This window comes from Chenopodium album, chromosome 4 (assembly GCF_948465745.1).
Source record: "Chenopodium album chromosome 4, dcCheAlbu1.1, whole genome shotgun sequence".
Lineage (NCBI taxonomy): Eukaryota > Viridiplantae > Streptophyta > Magnoliopsida > Caryophyllales > Amaranthaceae > Chenopodium > Chenopodium album.
The window spans coordinates 74,455,470-74,472,278 of record NC_137837.1 but is presented as its reverse complement, the minus strand read 5'-3'; the positions used below and the strand labels follow the sequence as shown (position 1 = coordinate 74,472,278).

The 16,809-nt window shown below is 33.4% G+C and overlaps 1 protein-coding gene and 2 pseudogenes across 3 annotated transcripts; 1 reads left to right on the top strand and 2 right to left on the bottom strand.

The window, feature by feature from the left end:
* Window positions 1-379: 379 nt before the first annotated feature.
* On the bottom strand, window positions 380-3,627 carry LOC145627282 (anaphase-promoting complex subunit 10-like; annotated as a pseudogene). The gene is made up of 6 exons (XR_014111364.1): window positions 3,471-3,627; window positions 3,062-3,250; window positions 2,907-2,967; window positions 2,575-2,786; window positions 895-999; window positions 380-801 (listed from the first exon to the last, which is right to left on the bottom strand). The product of XR_014111364.1 is annotated as an anaphase-promoting complex subunit 10-like (transcript).
* Window positions 3,628-5,886: 2,259 nt separating this feature from the next.
* Window positions 5,887-11,070, top strand: LOC145627281 (electron transfer flavoprotein subunit alpha, mitochondrial-like; annotated as a pseudogene). Its single transcript, XR_014111363.1, has 7 exons — window positions 5,887-5,967; window positions 7,288-7,470; window positions 8,032-8,253; window positions 8,814-8,950; window positions 9,156-9,314; window positions 10,055-10,195; window positions 10,763-11,070. The product of XR_014111363.1 is annotated as an electron transfer flavoprotein subunit alpha, mitochondrial-like (transcript).
* Window positions 11,071-12,868: 1,798 nt separating this feature from the next.
* Window positions 12,869-16,290, bottom strand: LOC145628138 (uncharacterized). The gene is made up of 5 exons (XM_081680455.1): window positions 15,757-16,290; window positions 15,561-15,645; window positions 15,373-15,476; window positions 13,365-13,605; window positions 12,869-13,283 (listed from the first exon to the last, which is right to left on the bottom strand). The coding sequence occupies exons 1-5, from the start codon at window positions 16,288-16,290 to the stop codon at window positions 13,261-13,263; spliced, it is 987 nt and encodes a 328-aa protein (XP_081536581.1). The 3' UTR covers window positions 12,869-13,260.
* Between the last annotated feature and the right edge of the window lie 519 nt (window positions 16,291-16,809).

The following is a 16,809-nucleotide window of genomic DNA, read 5'->3' as shown; positions in this document are numbered from 1 at the left end:
GAAAATTATAGGTTTTATTAGTTAGTTGTGTGAAATTGGAGTGATTACTAAAATAGATTCTTGGTTTGTTATAATTTGTCAGTTTTAATACTATCGTTGACAGTTATAAGTTACTTTGTTAATTAGTTAGTTAGGCGGTTAGGGTGTTTATCTCCACTGCAAATTACAATTTGGGCTGTGTATTCGGGTCTATTTTCATTTCCCACAATTGAAAATTTTTACATAATACGTACGTTTAACCCAAAATTAGATAATTTTAAGTGATAAATACGGAGTATGTACGTTGCTTTTCATTTACCGCTATTATATCCCAAAATGTGCAAAACTGAACAAATGTAGACATTGCCCGAAACAAACCATATCAGCTGGAAGCCAAATTAGCATCCTCAACTTATCATTTAGGCGTACAAACAACTAAACAAGGTATACCTATCTATAGTTAAGCATTATGGAAAAAAGCATACAGGCTGCGATTCAGCGGTTAATTGGTTATACAAATTCATTAGGCAATGCCATATGAATCAAACCAATGATTAGTTAATTCCTACATTACAGGCAGAGTGCTTGGTATCTTCGAAAGCAAGGTTTGCAAGGCAGCCAATCAGCGGTTACAGCTTCATCCCTTGGTTACCAATATAGGAAAAAATAAGATCGCCTCAGAGAAACAATAAAACTACGTATACAGGCATACAGCAGTGCCGTGATGCAGAACCAATGACATCTCACTATCCACATCTGACAGTGGAGTATGTCAAAAACTCAGCAGAGGTGAACTGAAATGGCTGACGAGGAACGGGATTCCTGTTACAATTTATAGCTGAAAATAATAATTTAGACAGAGGAAAAGGCGACATATGAAGCAAGAATTGAAAAACCAATCAGGCAAAAACATACAGTCTAGGTCCATAAACTTTTATCTGGCGCATATGGGTATCCCTTCCATTAAGGTGATTTGACAAAACAGCAATTTGCAGCATGAAAGTATTAACAAAAGTTTCCCTGTAAATATGCAAAACACTTATCAGATATTGGCTCAAGAAACAGGTGTTATAAAGTCTTAAATACATCTTTTTGAGATCATTAATATAAACTAACACGAAGTTATTCAATAGTATGATCCAATTTCCAATTCTTAAGTAAAGCTCATAGCTAAAAAGCACCAGCTAATCAATTAGGATAAAAGCATACAATGAGATATAGGATACAAAAGTAGCAGTAAATCTGAAGAGATATATAAGAAAACATGGCTCCAGGATTTCAACGAGTCCAAACCTCAAGCCGAAATCTACTTTTGAATGAAAAACATGAATTGTACAAGCATGTTGACTCCCAGATGATGACTAGGACAGGATCTAGTCAGAGCAACAGCTAGCTACCAAGATAATGACATGAAGATCGATACAGCAGGTTGAAGACATAGAATACATAAACCTACTATACACCATTACACAAGGAAAGGTCAGAACATAAAGAGAGTTGGTTTTGATGCAACAACAACAAAGACTCAGTCTCAAGATTGAGATGTACAGGGATTTTCTATTGTCAGTCTAAAGAAAAGGAGGGTATTCACATATGAAATGAAATTTTGAAGGTCAATTGCATAAACCTATCTTACATGGGGAAAATCCAGAATCAAATGCCCAAAGAATAAAATAACCTTTTAGAATGAAATGCACGGCATTGTGGGTCATGCACAATTGCACACGACACAAGTACACAACCAGTAAACGTCGAATAACTGGCTACATCAGAAGCAAAAGCAGTATGAAGACCGTATATAATATTGAGATTATTGACTCAGGAAGTGATAGTTGAGGAGGGTGTCTAGCCAGTAAAAACTCTGCAGCTATGCATAACATATAATCTAAGATATACCGAAAAGATCTGAGAAGAATAAAAGAGGAGCAAAAATATCACAGAAACTAGTGATGGCTGATATTTAATGATGTTGAGTGCTATACTAAAAATACATATTCCCAGATTAACACTTGTAGTTATATTCATAGATAAGATTGATATTTCCATGATGTTGAATGCTATACTAATATGAAAATGCAGAGATAAGAACCTTATTGCCCTAAACCTCCGCACACATTCAATCCCCAGAGGAAGAAGCACCCTATTGTGCATCCTCTCATGCTCCAAAAAGTTGGAAGATTCATTCATCAACCAGATATGAATACAATTCTAAAAAATTTATTCCTCAGAATCATTGGACTATAATAACCTATAGGCTCATCAGCTACCTTGTCTGGCTATGACTACAGAAGCGCCTGTAACAAAGCAAAAAAATCGCTCATCTCTATCCATTTCTGACTCCCAAGCTATGGATACTAACAAGAAACCTCAGCAGGACATGTTTTCACAATGTAACATTAAATTTACAAGTTTAATGCTTCAACCATGATTTAGAAATAGGTATCTGAAATTAGAAATATAAAAAACAGCAAGCATTGGATTTAAAGCCACTAGCTTCACAAGAATGTATGCGGCTAAAGTGATTTCAGTTCACAGATGACTACTATGTAAGCTACCAAGCCAGAATCAGACAACAAATTAGTCAAAATGTCTCACCGTGCATCATTTCCAGATAATGAGATATACACCCAACCAGATGGCTTGACCAACTCCACAGCTTTTATTTCCTACATTCCCCATCTACAATAATTTGAACAAGGAACAATAACATTCAAATGTTTGATGTTGTAAAACTACCTTCATTTATGAAATATCTTACCAGGTGTGTAACTCTCGTCGAGCTTAAAATCGACATACAGCACAATAAGCTGAAACCAAATTAATAGTAGACAACATTAATTAACCATACCACAAAAAGTCAAAAACCAAACAAATTACGACAACAAACAAATGAAAAACCAAAATCAAATTAGGCAAAACCCTATTACTTGCAATTTTACTTTCTTCTGAAATTGAATGTTAATCATATGAGCCTGTGCCCCATCAGACCTACAAAAGGAACATAGATTTCATATAAAACTTTATAATTACATAATTGAAAACCCTAATTGAAGATTAAAGGGAGAAAAGAAGTGTTCTTAACTGCCAATTTGTTTCTAAATTATCATCTCGGAGACATTGAACACCATTACCAGGTTTACAAGAACTGACACTCCAAGCTGCATTCTTCGTCATCTCGCGCAGATCCCCATCGACAACCAAATCCTTGCTACCTCCGACAAGCTTTCCTTCATCTTCTCCTTCAGATGATTCTGTTGCCATTTTGGAAGTTCTGGAATTTTCCAGAAAAAGGAATTGATTATGTAATTCAACAATCAAATTAAGAAAAGGGGGAATGAAAATGTAATCAAATTAAAAAGTGTTGATTTGAATTAATTGAATTTAACCCAGAATTACCCAAAAATTCTGGATTTTGTAAGAAATTCGAAACCCTATAAATCGATAACAATTGAAATGAAAAAGATTAGAAAGAGTGAGAAAAGGGAGAATACCTTGATTAAAATTTGAATCCGCAGATAGTTTGGAAGCCCGCGACTTTTAGCCTGTCCACTCAGTTGTCCACCCCTTGTCAAGAGTGGGGAAATTTGAAAACTAGTTACAAATACAAGGCTGTTAGTTGTGGCCTTGATGTAATTAGGTGTTAGCTGGTTGATATAGTTATTATGCTGTTGCATTAATTGGTTTGACACTTTAACTAGCTTGTTATATTAGATGATTTGATTAGCTGTTGTAAATAACTAATTGTATAAAAGTGTTAAAGTAAATACGAGTAGATGTTTATTATTAGTAGTTGTTACAATGTATTTAATACTAAATAAGCTAATTGTTCAATAAGCTAATTTAAAAAATCTCTTATAAAAAGCTTTTTCTAAAAGAGTTATTTGATAAGTTATTTACCAAACACCAAAATTAAGTTTTTAAAATGGTCAAACCTCTAATAGTGTTCGATAAATTAAAAACTTTTCAAAAAGCTCTTTACCAAACAAGGTTGTTGTAATAGGTGACAATTCTGACAATAAAGAGGAGGATAAGATCCTATATACTCCATGCTCCATTCTTGTGTCAAAAGATTTTTACATCAAAAACTATCTACTACCTCCGTCATATTATATGCAACTTTGGATATAATTTGTGATACATAAAATATTCAAAAGTTACAAATAAAATGTATTGGGAGTAGTAATACTCAAACCACTTTAAGAGCATGTTTGATAAGAGTATTTTTTGTGTTGAAAACATATTTGATTATTGTATTAAACCATCACCATAGCCAAGTGTTCAATTAGAAGACTTATGTAGCATTTTTCATTATTTAAGGATAATGATTTCCACCTATTTACAACCTTTTTAGAACTTAAGGTAGCAATTAGGTGTAAGAAAAAGGTACATAGAGTATGAGAGAGGGGAAAATAAGGTATGTGGAATCAAGAAAAAAGGAGTACTAAAAAAGCTCGAGTTAACAAAATTTTAACTCCTTTAAAAAAAGATAAATAAAATAAATAAACTCACGATATCGAGGATCTCCTAAATTCGGGAGGCAAGCTCTAACCACCATACCTGTCCCTCACTCTCATTCACCGATGACATGGATAGTTATTAAGAATCTTAGAGGAACTAAAAATGGAGGAAAGTTAGGCATTACAAATGCATAACAAGGGGTATTCATGTAATTACATATGTATAAACGAATGCATATTCTGGTATCATTGGATGATCAAATGGTACCACTGTATATACAGTGATACTATATATGTACATAATGGTATTATATATGCATTCAGTTGTACAAAATTTATGCATAAATAGTACCACTGAGGATTCAATGGTACCATATAAACTTTCAGTGGAACAATCAACATGTGGTCCCCCATCACGTGATACAATTCGACCAAAAAATGGGTGGGGTCCACCTATATACCTCTGTCTTCCTATCTCTCTCCTCTTTTCTCTCTCTATCATGTGTTTTAATAATATTTTAATCAACTAGGTAAGCTCCCGTGCCATGCACGGTACTTTTTAATAACTATATTTTAAACTAACACTATTTTTTTTTTTTTTTTAAAAGTTACTTTCGTATGTTATATTCATATCAATTGAATGGAACAAAAATTGGCAAGAAAAAATCACACTAATAATAATAATCAACATGCGTCGATCTTGTTAAGTTTTATTGAAATATTTGTAGTTTATAGTAGAGTATTAATTGATTAATATAATTATCATGAATTATTCAAGGAATTAACAAAAGTTTCATTAGTTGATTTAATATGTGCATTTCATTATTGAAGTATCTATTACATAATAAAAAATAAAATAAAAAATTAAATCAAGAAAATATATATAATCTTGCTATAATAAACGTAGTACGTACTACATAAGACATATATAATACATACATATATAATGTGTCTTTCCTAAAACAAATACTCTATATATGTCACAAATATGATAAAAAAAAAAAAAATCTTAAGTTTATAGTTGTTCATGTGTTTTTTTTTTTGAAAGATGCATCAAATCTTTTGTTATACTCTATATATGTAAATGATTTTATTTTAAAATATTTTTTTTAAAACAAAAAAAAAAAAAAAAAAAAAAAAAAAAAAAAAAAACAAAAAAAAACTAAGGACACACAAGAAAATGACACGTATCATTGCTGGTGTGACTTTTAGTATATAGTTATTGATGTTATGTATTTACAAATGCCTAACTTTCTTCCCTTTAAAATTCTTCGGAAATCATATCATACAACTAGTTTCAATTAAGCTAGTGCACGACTGCACGTACAATCTTCATGTGTCAATTTAGTAATTAGGAGCAATTTAAATAAGAAGTACAAATACAAATCCTTTACGTTTTTCTACTCTCTCTCTCCTCCCAATCAACCTCTCCCTTTCTTCTTCTTCTTCAATGGCGATTGGAGCAATGCTTAGGGCTTTCTGACTTCGCAACGCAAGCTTTTCTCTCCGACAATCCACCACTTCACGATTTGTAAGCTTCTCTTTTTTGAATCATCTCAAATTCTTGGGGTGAGGGAGTTGATCATTGCATTACTATCAAATTTAACTTATTACTTGTTATTCATTGATTTTTGATTGTTAGATCGGAATTTAACCAATTTACATTGTTTTTTGATCGATTGATTGTTATTTTATGTTTGGTAATTGTTTGCGTTGTTCGAATTCGAACTTATTTTTCTGTTTGATTGATCAATTGAAATTGAATTATGTGATTAGCAATTGTTATTTGGAAATTGAAAGTAATCACTGAAATATATATTTGATTGTTGTGGTAAACCATGGTTAAATTACTTAAATAGGGCTGATATTTTTGGTATGGTTACTTGCAATGCTAGTAAGTAATGGTTTATTGTAATTATTGGAAGGTTAGCTATCGATAGTTTGAATATTGGATTTCCTTGTTACACAATTTATTCATCAGTAAACTGCAATAGAATTTTAGTTAGCTCCTTTGATTCGCAGGTTGGTTCGATTGAGCTGTGCACTTCTAAAGTTCTAACTCCGTGCTAGATAGTCTGACTGCTGTTGTGTGTTTTTATTTTAGCGGTTGTATGACTGCTTCAATTGTCACGTTGCTGTATTAGATATTGTAAAAGAGTGCATAATTCAGTTATAAATTTCGTTAATGGTCCAGCTGTGTGTGTTTTTGTTGGGTAACGATTAAGCTTTGCCTTCTTTGAGGACTAACCTACAAACCCCACCCAAACCCTTTATTCGTGGTGAACATCAAACCTATGATGTGGATGCAAGAGGGGAAGCTCCTGCCAATTGAGCTTCCCTTTGCTCCTCCTTAATGTTGTTATCATTCATATATTTGTAGTAGATATTTGTTATCTTTACTAAACTTCTTTCTTCTATTGAACAATGGTATGCGAGTCTGGTGAATGTGGTTCTTGGTTTTGGCCTGTCTCAGTAATTGCTCTCTCCATGTTCTGGATTCAACTGTCTATTTTTATGCTGTTGTGACCATCATCATATGTTTATGCAATGCTTGCACCTCATGTAGTTTGTTGCTTCCTTCTTTTAACTTTTACATTTTCTGATATACTGATCAAATGTTGTAAATTTATAAGCAAATCTTTCTTTTCCAAATCTTGCATGCTTACTCTAGTTTTTAAAATGTGGCTAAATCATGGAGATCATTTCTATTTTAGAAGTGGCTATAGCCTATACATGTAAAATGTTGTATCAATAATCAATTATCATCATCATATTGTGACTCTGTTGAATACATGAAGTTGCTCACCTTATTTGTGTTTAATGAGGCTATATCTTCTGCTTAATGGAATAGATTAGCACGTTGGTGTTGGCTGAACATGAAGGAGGTTCCATCAAGTCATCGTCTATTAGTTCTGTAGAGGCTGCAAAGTGTTTAAGTAAGGATAATTCGATCTCCATGCTATTGGCCGGTTCTGGTCCCTCTCTCCAACAAGCTGCAACACATGCTTCCTTGTGCCATCCCTTAGTTTCACAGGTATGTGTCTTTTCTTATTGAATGTAGACTTATAGGATAATATCATTTACTTGGCGGTTTCAATATGACTTAAAATATTTGAACAAAGTTAAATCAAACAAAGAATTTTGTGATAAGTGGTAAAACAAAGAATACACAAAACGAAGAAATGAGCAACTTATTGACACTACTGAAAATTTGAGCTAGATAGCCAATAGAAGTAGAATTTTTTATTTCACTACTATTTGTAGTCAAATCTAGTAATTTAGGAACAATAGTTTTCATGGAGTTACCTTCTGAATAGTGGTGGTTTTTCTAGTAAGAGTTAGAAAAGGCTGTCAATGAATTGTATACCATACAAACTTGTCATATCCTTTTTATTTTGTTCTGAGAAGCCTTGAGCAGCTGTCTAAAATTCTACTTTGTATTTTTGAAAGCTAATTTTTCCATTGGGTTTACTAAAAGATGTCTTTTGATCGGATGATCATGGTTACCTTAACATATTTAGAAGTATGTACCTTGAACTTGTAGAGTGGAAAAACTTTTACAGTACTAAGCTTGTGCTAATGATATGTCTTGTAGGTGCTTGTGGCCGATTCAGATAAATTTATGAATCCTTTAGCTGAAACTTGGGCAAATCTGGTTGAATTAGTTCAGAAGAAAGGTGGATATACACATATTCTTGCTGCTTCTGGTTCATTTGGTAAAAATATATTGCTCCGTGCAGCTGCGCTTTTAGATGTTTCTCCAGTAACTGATGTAACTGGGATATCTGGGTCTCATCAATTTGTGAGGTACTTTTACTACTCCTATCTGCATTTGTTATCTCTCAAAATAAGCATACAAATGCTGAACATTTAAGAAGTACATTAAAATTAAAAATAAAAAATAAAAAGAATAAAAAAACATGTAACATAGATGTATATGTTGAGATGGATGTTAGTTAAGTTGGTAACACTCTGAAAAATAAAATTAGGAATGTAGATATTCGGGGAAAGTTGGAGTTACAAATATTGAAGATTATGTTAGGGAGAATAAATATGATGCATTGGTAATGAAGGTGAAGTGTTTGGCTATTGGAATTGTCAAAAGAAGTTGAGGGAGACTAAAGATGACTTGGATCTAGGGAGTGAATAATGAATGATATGATGAAAGTTTGTTTGCAAAAGCATGTAGCACTGTATAAAAGTGAATGGAGGAAGAGGATCTTTGTAGATGACCACCTAAAATAGATTCTTGGATTATGCATCTGACCCATCGTTCTAATTTGGATTTTATTGTTTTATCCCTTTTTCTTCTTGACAAAATTGCTAAGACTATTATTTTAAAACCCACTGGATTTTATGTGTGGATGACTATTACAGGCCAATATATGTCTTTGTACAGTTAAATATACTGGCGAGTCTCCATGCATCTTGACTGTCCGTGCTCCTTCCAGCATCTGAAACAAGATCTTATGCTGCTCCCATTACTCAGGTTGATCTCTCAGCCTTTGGTGAAGGTCTGTGTTTAGTTTAAATACAAACTTTTCTTTTGTCACAATTGCCATCTTGATTTAGATTTAGATTATATTAAATGAGAGCCTCAGTCAAGGTGGTATTAGACGGCAACTTATACAATTCCAACTTCCGAGTCATGACATACTTGTATATCTGTGCTTGTAAGTATAGTTTTAATGAGCTCTGATTCTGGTAATTCATTTGCAGAAATTCTGGATAAATCTAGATTTGTAAAGCGTAGCACTCAGAAAACTGAGCGCCCAGATCTTGGAAATGCACGCATTGTAGTGACCGGAGGACGAGGTTTAAAAAGTGCTGAGAATTTCAAGATGATCGAGAAGCTTGCTGAGAAACTTGATGCAGCAGGTATTTAAAAACATTTAACATATGTTTGTTTACTTTACATAACTTTGAGCTTGAGTTAAATATCTTTTACACAGTTCTTCCGTGCTTAACATTTGTAACATAACAGATCAACAGAAACATTTTTAAATTGTATAATCATTTTAAGGACTCCTAAAATTGATAGCACTTCCTACATAAAGAGCTCAAATAAGGCTTAGTTTCAAAATCTTGGAACTCAAAAAATGCCATCAAATCTATTAAGGTAAGTATTTTGCATGGTATATAGAGAATACTTCTTAGAAAGAAACTCATACATCCTTTGTGTGTGTGTGTGTGTTGTTGGGGAGGGGGAGGAGGGGGTGTATTTGGGGTGAAGGACTGAAGGCTAAACAAATACAAATTTTGTTATTAAATATCCTATCTAGCGCTTCAACAGTATTAAATTCCAACAATATGCTGGTATAACTATGACAGCATCAACATCCAGATTGCATAGAGCCATGGACGCCTTCACAAATGGGAAGGCTACAGTGTAAAGTAAAATTTTAGTTGAGTCAGACAGAAAGCTTTTATCGCCAATACAATCTCTGTTTTTGATCCATAGTAGATTCTCTAGATAGTTTTCCATTGATGGTATGCAACACTCAACTCAATGTTAGTGCTTATGGACTGAAAAATATAAATTTATTCATCATATAGTTTATTGAACATGTTCATTTTTAACTTTGAGTTTTATTTTTTCCTCTTTGTCTTTGTTTCAGGTTGTACAGACAGGAAAAATTGTTGCTCCAGAGCTGTACATGGCTTTTGGGGTATCAGGAGCCATTCAACACATGGCTGGCATGAGAGACTCCAAAGTCATTGTAGCGATAAATAAGGATGCAGATGCCCCCATATTCCAGGTAGGAAAACAGTTTTCTTATCTTTATTGCTAAATTGCAAATGAAACTGAAGATTTATATTTGATTTTCTGAACCCTTTATTCATGAAAGTACATTTGCATCTGGAAACGCTGTATTACAGCAATTGTGAGTGTACATCTTCCTCCCCTCCCTTCTTTCTCACTGATGAGGAATTGGAAATTGATTGCATATTGGTGATCCAATGTGGAACTAATGCAATATCCATACTTTAATGTCACGGAAAAGATCATGTTAAGACATGTTATAGATGCATGATAATTCAGGACTGATATAAAACTTGGCCCTCCAATATGGGAATTAGTATGATCACTTTTCTCCGTGTTGCACCTAAGAACTTCATATATAGTCGAAACTAGTATGATATGATTTATGCATGGAAATTAGTATTAGATACTGCCTTCCAAAAATTGAAGATTATGCCTGAGGAATCACCTCTAGTCACCCTACTGTCCCTTCCAAGTTCCAACGACTCAGGTTTATCAAAGAATGCTGCTATCACACTATTTTTTCTTTAAATTTGAACTTAGCATACTTTTTGTTTTGCAGGTGGTGGACTATGGGCTTGTTGGTGACCTGTTCGAAATAATACCGGAATTGCTAGAGAAACTTCCAGAGAAAAATAAAAAATTGTAAATTTTAGTGACAGGGCTCACTGTATATGACCAATAAGGCAATATGACAAATTAACAAGGCCTGTCTTACACAAGGTGCTGTTATAAGCCCTCAGTTTTAGTTGTAGCAGTTCAGGACCTGTGGAAACGTTTTAATTCTATTCATATCCTTGTACAGTAATGAATTAGACTTTGTATACCCTGGAAAAATAACATACTCCTTATCAATTTCTTGTTAAAATTGAAAAAAACCTTGCCTATAAATCCTATAATACTTTCACGTTTCTGTATTTACTTACTATATTACCTTTTTTTTTTTAATATTTTTTTTTTTTTTTTTTTTTTTTTTTTTTTTTTTTTTACATTCACCCAACCTTTTACTATAGTTCATCTTATTTGTACTTATTCAAGGAAAAAAAAAAAAGTTTAGATCAAATCAGGAAATATAAGTTCATATCAGATCATAAAAAAATAATTTATGACACACTTTATTGTTGAACGTGTTTTTATCACTAAATATCTTTAGATTATATAATGCCTAATTGACGTACGTAGTATATTTGGAATTCACTAAAGAATTTTTTTTGATTTTGTTTGTTGGTAAAAGTCAGAATTAGACTTTGTATACCCTGGAAAAATAACATACTCCTTGTCAATTTCTTGTTAAAATTAGACCAATGTAGTTACTAGGTAGCATATAAACCAGCAGGACAGTCCATGACCGTGTTATTAATGTTACTAACAATATTATATATTGTTTGTAACCTACTAATACTATCAAATCCAAAATTCCCCTTTTCTTTTCAATTGAATGAACCAAATTAATTCCCCTCTTTTCCTAGGGTTTATATTTTTGTTTGATTTTTTAATAATCGAATATCATTTCTCGACCTTGGGTTCCTTTACAATTGTAATTCAATGGATTGTGTGTGTTGTGATTTATTATTGAATTCAAATTAATCTTTATCAGTAGTAGACTGTAAGTTATCTTATCTGAGTCTTCTAATTAAACTTCTGGGAGCCAATTTGAGTCTGTTGAGAAGAATGGGGTTGGGAATCGTTTTGACGTTGGAGAATGAAGATGCAGTGAACATTCACTTGGAGGTTGAGAGATGTCTACTTTTTTGGATTTTGAGAAATTGGGTGAGGTCAATTATAAGTTTGTATAATTTTTTTAGCCATATATTAGAATTAGGTCCTATGAATATATAATGATTACTTCCTAGAAGTCAATAAAAGTTTCAGTCAATGGACAATTATTGACAATTTGACAGAGATGATGATAATGAGCCTAGCCTGTGACTTACTTCAGTTATTTGAGTTTGGCTCATTGAAAGATTGATTCTGAGACATATGACCAACTAGAGCAAAGTTGTATATAAGAAAACTTGTGAGCAAGTTTGGAAATATGACTTTTTTGAATGAAATAGGAAAAAGGTAAAATGAGATGAATGAAATATAATACAAGTACTTTGGTAATGGAAATGAGTTTTGGTTTTACTGGTATAAATTAGCAAAAATCTTGTGAGAAGTTTAACATACTACAGTAGCAAAATGTCTGAGATTTTGAGAAATTGGGTGAGGTTTTGGGGTAGACTTGGAGGTACAGAGGATGGGAGATTTTCATGATGTTTTGGTGGAAAATATGGGACTTGAGAAATCAATGGACCTTTGAACATAAAAGAGTAGAAGCCCCAATTGCGTGTGAAAGAACGCTCAGCTTACTAGGGGAGTTTGAAGCTGCGATGGTGCACATCATATGCAGGATCAACAAAGTCAACATTGAGGCCCCCAAATAGGTTTTCAAGCGACTGATCAATGGAAGGAAGGCGATAGACAACTACTTTCAGGAGACCGCCTTCATTCTCATAAACAACAAGATGGTTCTGAAAAAGCTGGAAGTCACTAATTTTTACGCTGCACTAAAGTGAACCAACCAAAAAGCTTAGGCAAACAAAATGAACTGGAGGAAAACATATTATTAGTGGTACATACACCCGATGGTATCAATACAATGATTTAATAAATGATATTCCGTGTCCTTTGTTTATTTACACAAAAGCCAAGAGCAGAATTATCTATAAACATAAAAGCTCTATAATTAACCATACAACAACAGTATAAGCATCAACCAAAGGAAAATTTCAACTTTGATAGGGACTAATCATATGTTATGTATATGAATAAGATCCTTTTAATGAGTTTTAATCATCGAATCACCTACATACTCACCTAGTCTATAGCATCTACTTTGTGCACAGCACATACAAACATCAAACTGCCTGATAGGGCATTCATCATTGTATCTTAAACTCAACTGTAATATTTGTTCAAAAAGGGATCAGTAATGAAGAATCACAGAGAATGACTAATATACAAAACATCCACTTCACATCAGCAGCCTGCTGCCATCATTCATCCCTCCTGCTGCCATCACTCATCCCACCAATCCTCCCCTGTCAATGACACCGTGAGAAACAAATATCAGAAACAGACTTGCATGATTCACGTGTTTGGATGAGGCAAAGAGACATTACCTTGGATTAACCTTGCTACCCAGAATTTGTTTCTGAGGTAGTAAAGGTTCTGACCATGATCAAATACCAAAAAACCGATTTTGATGTCTTCATCTTGATAGTATTTGTGCAGCCAATCCTCGAGAGCTCTTATCCCTTCTAAAATATCATCTTTAACGATGAAGAAATTTTCGTTTTCTCGCTGAATTAGGATGTATATCCTTGTTTGGGTGGGCGATGTAAGAAACCTTATAGCTTGAACCTACAATACAATAAGATAGTCTCACAACAAGTCAGCAATAACATTAGTGTAATGAATGTATGTAGAGAAACATAGTGTTTTGCTGTCAAGTTACCATGCCATCACGTTGCTACTGTAAGAACCAGAATGATGTTGACATTTAGGTTAGTTGCTAGAGATTAGTACAGAAAACAGAGTGATTCAAGCAAAGCAAGAGAAAAATCAGCCAAAATATGATAGATTCAAAATATGTGAAATGCACAGCTGGTCTGGGCTGATCTCTTGCATTAGTCTACTGCAATGAATGTGTTAATTGTGCATTCACATAGTTTTGTTGCTATCAAAGGGGAACAGATTTTGTGAGTTGTATTGTATATGCCTGAAGATGTCTTAGCGTCTCACTGAGCTTTGCTCGTATCATTGCAGTCTCGGGATATGATCATAAACTGTAATTGGGATATGATCCAAATTTCTGTCTATATTTTGAACAATTTTGGTTTTTGACATCACTTGTATCAGTTATATATGCTCAGTTGATTATAAATGGATGTCTTTTTTTTTTCCTTTCATGCCTTATGGGAGTCAATAACCTTTGTTTCACTTCATGCATTTTATATCTGCACTTATCGGCTTTCCCTTTGTTTTCAATTTCACTTGGAAAGAGGTCATATTGGTGCTACGATGAAAGCAAATATGTACAAGTTATGCAAGCAAAAAGCAATTGATTGGTATTTCCATGTAGTATTGTTCATAGACTCATACTGATTGCTTCTTATTAATCCGTAAAGCTTTCTTATTATGCCTATCTTTTCCCCTTGCAGTCAATATTTTGTCATACCTTTGTGAAGAGGAAATGGACCATGTTTTTTCAAGGTTTATTTCCAATCTGATGGAAAGTATATACTAGTATTTCTAAGATTATGCATTTGTTGGCTAATAAGTGAGACCACTAATATGGATTGAAGCTTAAGTGGAAAGGTATTCAAAAAGTCGTGTTGAGATCATGATCAAAGGGAAGAGTCAGTTCAAGGACCAAAGGTACATCTCTGGTATTTTAATTGTCTTTATAATGATCTAAACTTGCGAGAGAAGTGTCAGGAGACTCAGGACATATAGTCTAGCAGCAATTCAGTAGGACATATAGTCTAGCAGCAATTCAGTACAAACTGTAATATAATACCAAACTACATGAGATCAATTTTTCATGATTTCTTGTATCAATTGTCATGCTATGCATGTCAATCATGCCTATAATGGTACCTACCACTCAATTTGTTTTAGTATGGGACTATTGTGGATTGTATATACGGTGTAGATTACAAAGTTTTTTTGGGGGGTCCTTTTAAAGATTATAATACCATTATTAGTTCCCTTAATTATACCTTAATTGAACACAAATCTCATTTCTAGCTTAATCTAGTTGTGATGCTGATGCCATTAGTAACTAAAGTAAACCAGAACCTTGAAAAAGCACATTTGTAGAATAGGGTTCACGTTCAATGGACAAAAACAACAAAAGCAACAACAGCAGCAACAACAACAACATGAAAAACAACAACAGCAGCAGCAGCAGCAGCAACAACAACAACAACATGAAAAACAACAACAGCATCAGCAGCAGCAACAACAACAACAACAACAACATGAAAAACAACAGCAGCAGCAGCAGCAGCAGCAACAACAACAACAACATGAAAAACAACAACAGCAGCAGCAGCAACAACAAGAACATCAACAGCAAAAACAACAACAACAACAGCAACAACAAAAACAACAACAATAACACACCTCAGCATCGAAAACAGCCAAATCCCTCCTAACTTTCGACATCATCTTATAACCGTGAAATAGAGGGTCATATCGCATAATCTCTGCTCCATCAGATGCAGACACTGCATCAAAACAAAAAATATGTGATTAATTTTTTATTTTTTTTAAAAATCAAAATAAACAAAGTGAAATTATAAATAACTTACTACTAATTTTGTATTCTTTTACAGAATTGCACATTAGGAATGAGTTCTTGGACAATGCTGATGCATGTTGAAGAACGATGACAGTCTGAAATAAGAAATAACTAAATTATTTTAAATATTTTAAACAAAAATTAAAGATAAACAAAATCAAAGAAAACCAAAATTACTGTATTAAACAAAAATAAAGAATTAATACCTTTAGTTGAAGCTCTTGAATTGTACTTCCCTTAAAGAACAAGAGATTGGTAATTGATTTACCCCTTCTGTTTTGGTAATACTCCTTAACTTGTTGGGCAATTACATGAAACTTTCGGTATGTTTGTCTGATTTGAAATCCCAGAATTTTCAGATACCTAGTTCCCCATTTAGTAAACTCATTAGTTCTTGACCCCAATAGCTTAAAATGCATGCATTCGTATTCTTCATCCTCGCAGGAAATTGTGGACAATAATGATAACATGTCAGCTAATTTAATCTTCGAATCAGAATCATTCAAGCATTCTTGGTAATAAACTTTCAGAGCTTTATAAGCTGGATTCAAGAGCTTAACGTTTGGAGAACTCAATTTTCCCAATTGGAAGAACGACTCAATATCAGCCTTCATCTTCTCAAGAATAATCTTCTGAGCATCGCCATTTTTGGCCTGTTGAAGCTCTCTGATATGTATTTCGAGCATGGCAGTAAAGTCATCTGGTGATGACGAAGAAGATGATGATGCTTCCCCTTCCATTGTAGTACTGAATAAATGTGCAGACGAAAGGATGATTTCTTGAAGAAAAATGGTTATTTCTTGGAGAAAAATGGTTTTTTTGATATCGAATATTGAAGAAAAAGGGTTATTTTGGGTTTTTTTTTTTTTTGATAAAAAAAAAAAGGGGAATGCAACTATAGGGAATCGAACCTTAAACTAATGTAAATGCAAGGTAACATGTAAACCAGTAGGACAGTCCAAGACCGTGTTATAAATGTGCTAACAATATTATATATTGATTGTAACCATCAAATCCAAAATTCTCCTATAAGGAAAAAATATTTGTGGATGGGAAATGCAGCTGAAGGGTATCGAACCATAGATCAATGTAGTCGTAAGTTAACATGTAAACCAGTAAGACATTCCACGACTATGTTATAAAAGTTGCTAACAATGTTATATATTGATTGTAACCATTTTAATTATACCCTAGAAAAATAACATACTCCTTATCAATTTCCGTAAAAAGTAGGAGATTGTTCTATGAATAGTGCACGG

Coding starts and splice junctions, on each gene's coding strand:
- LOC145628138 (XM_081680455.1), bottom strand. CDS start 16,290: ATGGAAGGGGAAGCATCATCATCTTCTTCGTCATCACCAGATGACTTT. Junction 13,606..15,372: donor TGGCTGTTTTCGATGCTGAG/GTGTGTTATTGT, acceptor ATTGTATTGTAG/GTTCAAGCTATAAGGTTTCT. Junction 13,284..13,364: donor GGTAGCAAGGTTAATCCAAG/GTAATGTCTCTT, acceptor TGTCATTGACAG/GGGAGGATTGGTGGGATGAG.